The sequence below is a fragment of the Cyprinus carpio genome, chromosome B12 (genome assembly GCF_018340385.1).
Source record: "Cyprinus carpio isolate SPL01 chromosome B12, ASM1834038v1, whole genome shotgun sequence".
Classification (NCBI taxonomy): Eukaryota; Metazoa; Chordata; class Actinopteri; order Cypriniformes; family Cyprinidae; genus Cyprinus; species Cyprinus carpio.
Window position 1 is genome coordinate 13,139,525 of NC_056608.1, and position 9,547 is coordinate 13,149,071.

Sequence of the window (9,547 nt, forward strand, 5' to 3'; positions counted from 1 at the left end):
ATTGAAGACTGGAGTAATGGCTACTGAAAATCTCACTTTTCCATCTCAGGAAAAAAATTACATTTTAGAACAGATTAAAATATTTGAGTATTTAATGGTATAATCGATTAATCACATCCAAAATAAAAGTTTTTGTTTACATAATATATGCGTGTATGCTGTGTATATTTATTATGTATATATAATTACAAACACATGCATGTATACATTTAAGAAAAAAATATGTTATGTTTATTTTGAATATTAAATATATTTATGTATAATATGAAATGTAATGATATAAATATATAAATGTATATACGTGTAAATATTTTCAGAATATATACTGTATGTGTGTGTATTTATATATGCATATTTTCACAGTACACATACATATAGTATGTAAACAAAAACTTTTATTTTGGATGCGATTAATCGCGATTAATCATTTGACAGCACTAATTAATATATTTTAAATTGTGATAACTTTATAAGAGGTTTCTCTAGAGATTTAAAGAAATAAAACTTTTGAATGGTAGTAAACAGAAAACAAAGAGTTTTATTAGGACCACTGGATTGCTTTGACTATATTGATTTTTATTTATCTACTCTCACACAGTATCAGCTTTAGTTCTAGACTGAAATGTAAATGCAACAACCGTATGATGTCCATTAATCATGGTATGGAGTTGTCTGTTATTTTTGCCAAAATACTGAAAACCGCAAGGACATGTCAAGAGATAAATAACTTTGGTAGAACTGCAAGTGATAAATCGTCTGATTTCATTTTGGTAACAAAACCAATAAAAGTATTAACTTTCTCATCAACAGGGGAAAAAAACTCTTCGGACATTCCGATGTCATATCTCAGCCTTGGAGAGAGTGTGTTCAGTTGATCTTTCCGTTCCGTTGATCATTCTGTAAAAAACACCCAATCATTCATCTCTTGTTATTTGCTCAGCCACCTGTAGTCCCATCAGTGATTCATTAAAGAACATAAATAAGAGACACTGACTTGTTTTATTACTGGACAATTTGTGAGACTTTGTTTGTTCATTTTTGAAAGAAAACTACCAGGGGCATTACTATTGATTGTAATACAACAGAATGGAAGGTCCAAAATGTTTTCTCCCTTTTGACATTGTCTAATGTCACAATTACCGAAGTTAATACTTTTGTTGCAGAATAAAATTAGACCATTTATTACTTGAAGTTCCAGCATTGCTATTTATCTCTTGACTTGTCCTTGTGGTCTTTAACCCTCATTTTGCCTCATCACATGTATGTCTTTAGTCAAATCTATATAAACTTCAGCAATTTAATTTATAACTAAGTGTGTTGATTCTTTGTTTGTTTTGATTTATTCATTTAAGAAAACCACATTACTTTTTGGATTATTATTTTTTTCCCCAGTGTATCAGAACCACATTGCTCACTCCACATCCTAGAAGTCAACATTTTTTAAAGATTGTTTTAGAGCACACTAAACCTTGACAACCATTCCATAATGTAGGAAACAAAGGTAAACACACTGGAGTTCACACAAACGCAATATTTCCTAGGATACGGGGTTAGGATTGCGTGAGTGAATGCCTCCTAAGTGAGCTAGGATTTCACTTCAAGGCTCTATCTTGACTCAAATGTGTGAAGAGTGCGTCTGAAGCTCAGATCTTCTGTAGCACGTAATTACTGAGCTCAGACACGGGAACGACAGACCTGATGAAACGTCTGTGCAACAAAGTGTACCCTCTAAACAACTAGACATTTCATATGCATAGTAAACAACTTGTATGATGTTACATGATGTTCTAGTTATAGCATAATCACGGCTCACAATATGTGGGTGTATCTTACTGAAAACGGGTCACAGAATCAACCCCAACATCAAAGGAAATAAACAAAAAAGGCATATTTTAATTTTTACAGCTAAACAGCTCTCCTCTCACTTCTGTACATATACATAAACCAGTACAACACTGAATATTGAGGGTCAATGAGCTTAACTGCCATTTAAAATGTTGATTTTTTAAAATGTTTTTATAGATTAATAATGTATTATTTACTCGACCGTGAGAATATAATCTTTCTATGCTTTTCTCTATGCATATTCTGATCAAGAGCTAATACAAAACTGTAGTGAAAGACATATGTTTTCCTCTGGAAATGTTTAAAAAGTGAATTTTCTATGAAAAATTTTTTTAAAGAAAAAAGGTTTAGCACATCAAAACTTTTACCGATATAACAACACAACTAGTTATCAACACACTTTTATAAGTGTTGACAAAATCATTTTTGATTTTAAGTTCTGTGCATAAATTCTATGAAACGTTTAGATTTGATAATGAGGGAATTTGAGGTCAAAGGTTAAGCTAGGCTGCTGACACAGTTTCTGTGTCGTTTTTCAGTGTAAGAAAAAAGGAAGTTATTTGTAGGATGAGACAGATGTGAGAGGCACAGACTGGGCATTCCTCTTCTAACCACAGCGTGTGTGTCCTCATCCAAGACATCTAATCAAGGCACCAAATACAGAGTGTGTGTTTGGAGGTCACTGTTAAGCACAGGGGATGTTAAGTGTTATGACTGAATGTCTCATTGTGTACGGATGCTTATGTTGAGTGATGCAGCCAAGAAACATGCATCAGCCAGCAACATCCCTGTAGTAGTAACGCCTTAGCGTGTGAATTAGAGCGTGAAAGAGAAGGAAAAGAGAAAACTTTTGATAGTTAGTTAGGATGTTTTTGTGTTTGTGCATGTAAGCACAAGATTGTGTGCGAGTGTTAGTGGTTGAGTCCTGACGCCCCGTTGTGGTGTGTTAATCACAGCGTGCATGACTGTCTGTAAGCCTACGCGTCTGTCCGGTTAACTTAAACACAGAGGAGGATGCACACACAAGCGCTGCTCTCGACATACCCCGACCCTGATTTATGGCTCGGCTGCTATACGATGCTATAAAAATGTTTGGAGTGTTGCACTGACTGCGTTGTAATAAAACATCCATGTTTAACGTCCTGTCTGGTCTCTTTCAGCTACATGCAGAATAAAACCCCAAACAGTTTCTTATAAATACCGCAACACTTCATACCACACAGATTTAGCACCAGGATAGGTGAATTTGTTTGTGCTTGTTTGTTTTAAAGAGCGGTTTTACTTGCACTGTGTGTATACACTCAACCAGTGATGAATAGTGTTTATTGCAATATCTGTGCAACACATGTTGTACATGTCTGACTACATCTGTTCATTAGTTTACTCACCCTCACCTTTCTAGAACGAAAACTATTAGGGACATTAATCATTAATCACTAATACAATTCCAAGGAAAAGGCAGAATAAAAACAGAATAAATCATATATCATTACTGTTATTTATCTCTTGACTTGTCCTTGTTGTTTTCAGCACACCTTTTGTCTTGAAACCTATATAATCATCGACTTAAACTCTCAAGTCCACACAATGAAACAGAATTGGACTCCAATGACTTTCATTGTATGGACCAACATATTTTTGTGATTGGCAGAAGAAAGAATGTCATACGGGTGAGTAAATCATGACAGGATTCTAATTTTGTGTGAACTATTCCTTTAGGGGTATGTGTGTGTGTGAATGTTGCAACTGTTTTTGTCCATACATTGAAAGACAGTGAGGTCCAAACCAACATTAGACCCCAACATTAGACCTATATTATATGGACAAAAAACACAGACATATTTTAAAAGATTTTAAAAGGTGTTCGATAGAAGAAAGAAAATCATAATGGGCTGGAATAACATGACGGTGCATAAATCACAGGTGTTTTATTTTTGGGTGAACTATCCCTTTAAGTGTGCATTTCATCACCACAAACATTGTGGGCAACCAAGTAGTGAGTTTTTCAGTGACAGATTGTTAAACTTTACATTTAGTCCTTGACATCCTTGGTTTTAGCATCACAGTCAACCTTCTGTGAGTGTGAGTGTGTTTTTGGTAAGTGTCCATAAGGGCACTGCAAGAATAATTAGGCTCGGTTGTTTTTACACGTGTGATCGTGTGTGCAAGCATGAGCAAGTTTCGTACCATCAGAGCAGGAGTCATCGCTGCTGACGCTAAGTCTTTCCGCGTTGCCCTGGACGTATTTGTTGTAGAGTTTGATCCTAAGAGCCCAACTCAAATCAGGCTGCCTAACTGTGTTCTTCAGCCGCCGTCGAGCATTGGCAAACCAGTTAGACACCTGAGAAAAGAGGGAGGGTGTTGGAATGGTACTGAGGAAAGAATGACCAATAAATAAAAGGAATTATAAATTGTCATAAAAGACACAAAAGATTTGTTTATTATTGATTCAGTTTTTCTCTACTACTGTCTTCCATACATAGATGTGTGTGTTTGGACTAAAAGCTCCATATACTGCTTTATTTATGGGGAAACTATGAAAACTATTAAAAATAGCAGGCTGATGCCACACGCAGATATCCCAGGAACACTGTGAATGTAACATCACATTAAGTCTTCTTCAACTGAGACGATGACGACCTGGGTGCTTATTCTGGCCTCTGCCACTCTCACCTAATAATATTCCTTTTCCTCTGCCCGACGTCTGTCTTTTTGCAATAAAAACAATATTTAACCCAGCCTTCTCCATTTCACAGAGACCAGAGACCATCAGATGTTATACTAGGAAAACTTTTCATGCCCGATACACTTCAAGCCACTTATGACAGGCATTGTGCTTTAAAAATGTTATTCAAGCTCTAAGTTTCCTGACCTCTGCTTTATATAAAGTTCTCAAAGAGCAAAAGCCATATTTTTCACTTTAAGCTGGTCAACGGAGGCCAGTTTTTGAAGGAAGCATTGAGTACTCTAGCAATGAGAAAAGTTCGGGTGTATTCTTAAGTCTAGAGATGTTCAAGATTTGTTCAGTCACGTAAGATTATTTATGCAATGAAATTGAGCATAAGTTTTGGGTTTGTAAGTCTTTTTTTTACCATATTGCAGTGACGTCTACTCACATTTTTTAACAAATGGGTCCTTTTCATGAATATTAGAACCAGATTGAAGGGTCATCCAGAATAGCATCTTCAGGCTGGACCAATTTTTAACAAATTTAGAGAGTTTATGTCTTCATGCATATACAGAGACACAGACAGAGACAGATATGTACACACAAACTGACACTCAGCCCGGACTGGAAAACACATATGTGAAGAGTTAAACACAGGCCATGTCTCTGAATTTTTATATATATTTATTGGTTAAACAATAAAAAAAGAAAACCTTCACTAGAGTTGGTTGCAACTTATGTTTGGAATGAACACCTGCATTTTCATCTCAATGTAAAAGAAAACTGTCATTTTAATAATCCTTCTGTCAGGAACTAGTAGCTCTTGGTAGCACGTGTATGGAAAAGTTGTGGAAAATGAACTTACTCACCTGCACAAGTGTCATTTGTGAGCCAAGCGCAAGAAGGATTTTCTCTGTTTTAGTGGGGTACGGATTGTCCCGGTGTTTGTAGAGCCACTGTTTCAAAGGCCTGGCCATGTCTTGCAGAGCTTGCCGTTTATGCCGTACCTTTCCTGGGTTCTGACGAGACCTGTGGAGAAAAACAAGCCAACACAAGCCGCATAAACCTCATGACAATTACACAAGACTTCAGAATGGGCACTCATGTGGAGAAATTCCATAGGATTGATTTATTACAGATTTTCCACAGTGAGAAAAGTATTTTTAATTCTTTGGGGGCATTCTTGCGGCCTTCTGTTTTATCACTAAGAAATGTCAGGAAAATAATCGACAAAATATATTGTAAATACATTGAAGAATTAACAGAATAAATTAAATGTTTATTATTATTATTATTTTGATTATCAATATGAAATAACAACCACCTTCATCTACAACTGACATTCAATGAGCAGACCAATGACCTCGAGGTAAACGTTTAGAACTTTTTGTTAAAAAAAAAAATTAAGTAAAAAATACAAGCAATGTTTAAAAGAAAACATCTAAAAATGTTATGTTCAATTTTAAGAGATTCTGTAAGGGTTAAATATTCTTACATGAGAGCCTAATTAACACTCATGCTCTGTAAAACCAGCATCATGCTATAATTAACTCTCCCAGTGAGGGTTTTTCATTCAAAATCAGTTCACAGTCCGGCTGCAAAAAACAATAACGGTGCACTGAAATAGCTCCATGTTATCCAACATCTGCACAATGACACATGTGCTATGTATTCCTCTAAAGACTGGAATCGGTTGAAAAAAGAAAAAAAAAAAATCTGCAAATATGCACAACAAAATGTATACAAATTCTGACAGTCACTTTTATTCTCAATCCATGTTAAGCATCACACTTTTTAAAACAAAGGTTCTTTAATGGTTCCTCTTTCATCAGGAACCAATACAGGTTCTTTAGATCAACGCATTGGTTTCAGCAGGCGGTTCTCCAGAGAGAGAGAGAAAAAAAGTTCTTTGTAAAACTTTAAAATGCTCTCCTGTAGCATCGGCCCGTACGTCAGCTTTTCTTCTAATTGGAACCTTTATTTTCAAGAGAGAACAGAATCTGGTTATTTAAACCTGTAGATGTCAGTATGGCGCTGTTATATCACCTTGATATCTTCCAAAAACCTGACTGCACATTTAACATATTTTCCCCAACGCTCCGAGGTTCATGTTCAGCAAATATTTTCCTTGTAACCCAGAACTGTATTAACAACCTAAAGAAGTTTTTTCCCTCCCTGTTCTCGATATCGGCGACACACACCTCTGTATTTATATTAATAATTTTCATTAGCAGTGATATTCCCCTTGAGGCGAGCAGCGCGGCTATAGTGTTATCCTATTGGCTCCGCTTACACGCGCAAACGGACCTTCAGTAAGCGCGAGCCAGACGCACCCGCAGCGGAGGATGAAGCACTGTGTTGTCTGCAAATAGAAAACAGGCTGGGGTAAACAGCTTGGGGCGGCGAGGCTGAACGCGCTGGGTTCGGAGGGCAAATAAGGGATGACATGGTTTCTTCTTGCGCCCTCACTACAAAAATATTCGTGATTGACTGGACCACACATACAGTTGAAGGAAATGTTTATTTATTAGAAACAGGCCTGGACGTGTTTTAAATTTGCTACCGAACACGAATGACCTCATGTACCCCAACGACAAGCCCCTTCTAATTCAGCACCATCGACAGCGACTTAATTGAATTGTGAATATTAATTTCCTGCAATTCTCTTTCTGAAACCTCAACGTATCCTAGATAAGAAGAAGGCGAGCAGGCTGTAAATTCAAACCATATGCTCTCTAACCACAACTGAGCGCAAATCTATGGAAAGAAAACACAAAGACTATGAAAAGTCAAACAGTTGGACGAGCCACTGCTTTTCACCGTTGGCTCTAAAATTGAACAATTTGACGTTTATCTTTAATAAGGTTCTCCGCGCTGTCACGCGGTTAAAAGGAATTAACAGCGTTAAAATGACCACAGATGACTTAAACAGGCTATCATTATATTCTTTTTTTTCTGTTAAGTATCTTACCAGAATAATTAGGCTGATTATTCCGTCATGAAAAATAAACGACGTGCAAAGCAGTTATCATACACTGTGAAAAAACAACAACCTTTAAAACTTGCGGTGCTAATGTGACAATCTGCAGTGATAAATACGTTCTATTTTTAGACCATGTCGAATGAGTTTTCTGATCGAGTGAAATTAATGGAAACAAATATTTCACTTAATAAAACATGATGAAAATCTTTACATTGCATCTGCTTCGTTTTTGGAGTATTGTTAATGGATTTTTTTTTTTTTTTTTAAGAAGGAAACATGTCCACGAACCTGCAGTACATTTGACTAAAGACACTGAAGTTCGACACATACCCGGATCTCCTGTGCCGGATAGCTGAGCTGTCTTTGATGACTGGGCTGCTGGCGAGCAGGTCCGGATGCTGTCCATCTATCACCTCTAAATAATTTCGACTGCTTCTTTCCACCTCATTCGCCTTCTCCTCGAATAAAACCTGGCTGTTTAACTTATTAAACACAATTGTGTTCATCTTTGGTATATTAGTCCTTCTTTCCCCCAGTGTCCGCTGAAAGCGCCCTGGCCGCCGCGGGGATGTCCTACTCAACGGAGCCGCTGCGCCTTGTCAAAATCCTGTTAAACAGAAAAAAGATGACATTTACGTTCAGTAGCCTATCATCGGTCAGTTCCCCCAGACATACATCTCAGACAAACTTCATTTTCTGTAGGTAAAAACTGTTTTAATTTTAATGTAAAAACGCCAAAAGAAGATCACCTCAGTCAAAACAAAACACTCAAAACTAATTAAGCGCGAGTCTGAGACAGGCGCGGGTGAGGAATATTTGACGGAACTCATGACTCTGCTATGTTTGAAACGTCTGTAGAGTTTATTTATGCAAACTTGCATAACATCAGAAGTATTCAGAATGAATGATGCCTGTTTGACACAAGGAGGTCTATAATCCCGCGTTGACCGGTCAGTAACACACAAATAGCCTATTTCATACAGAACGTGGTTCATTTTACATGTAGAAATAGCCGATTTGTTTATCATCTAGCCTACTTAATTTGATGCGATTATAGCCTATATATATGTATACACACACACACACACACACACACACACACACACACACACACAAACACTCACACACACACACACACACACACACACACATACATAGATATATAACACACTATATATATATATATATATATATATATATATATATATATATAAAACCGTACTTTTTATTGTTTTATTGTATCCTATTTTTTTTTACATCCCTATGTAGAGAGAAACCGATTTATGAGAGAATAAAAGTTAGATTTTGGTTAACTTATAAACTGTATGACATCCCTGTCATAGTTCAGTGAATGTGACGCGAAACATTTAGAAGTCATAACTGAAAACACTTGTAAAATATAGGCCGACTTAACTTACCTGAACGTAACCCCTTCTGCGTCTTTCTGTAAAATGTAATCCAGTTTCCAGTTTCCCATTCCCCTCTCACATGTTCTCCGCTCTAAGATCCTGTGCGCAAACCGCACGAACCGCTTTCGCCTCTGTGCTTTATTCAGGCGCGCCCGGGAACATGAATACACGACTCCTCTCGTGTTTCCCAGCTAAGCGGCTCAGACGGCGAACATACAGTGATTGTTTTATGCCGGTTCTGCCGCCCTGCAGGGGGAGGCTACCGGGAGACATCCAGTGCAACAGTGTATTCCCTTGTGTGGGTTCACGTCTGGAAAGCGTCCATCAGCCGACTGCATGATGAGAGTTGTATAAAGTTACTACAATCAGTCAGAGCTGGTGTGATTGGACGCAGTTTATCAGAAGAAGCTTCACCTGAGTCAGATGTGGAAAACAGTAGTGTTCAGTTATGATTTTGAATGGTGTATTGTGGTATATTGGAGTAGTGTGTAGTTTAGATTTGGTCGTGGGGAGAAGAGACTAATGTTCAGAGCACGAATTTATAGAAGTGTGGTAACAGATGTGTTTTTCATTTGTCTGTAACTTAGTGTAATTTTAATATGTAATACTGAAGGCTACTGATTAAATATTTGACAAATTAGC

General features: G+C 37.1%; 1 protein-coding gene across 2 annotated transcripts in view; it reads right to left on the minus strand.

The window, feature by feature from the left end:
* LOC109076785 (homeobox protein Mohawk-like) overlaps window positions 1–9,222 on the minus strand; it is a 28,315-nt gene extending 19,093 nt beyond the window's left edge. Inside the window, exons 1-4 of one of the 2 annotated variants that reach the window (XM_042735446.1) lie at window positions 8,915–9,222; window positions 7,827–8,103; window positions 5,383–5,542; window positions 4,033–4,186 (exon numbers count right to left, since the gene is read on the minus strand). In XM_042735446.1, the coding sequence (XP_042591380.1) occupies window positions 4,033–4,186; window positions 5,383–5,542; window positions 7,827–8,002 (490 nt within the window). In that variant the 5' untranslated portion in view covers window positions 8,003–8,103; window positions 8,915–9,222. The remainder of the gene's footprint in view (window positions 1–4,032; window positions 4,187–5,382; window positions 5,543–7,826; window positions 8,104–8,914) is intronic. The other variant, XM_042735445.1, reaches the window with a different exon arrangement.
* Window positions 9,223–9,547: the final 325 nt, after the last annotated feature.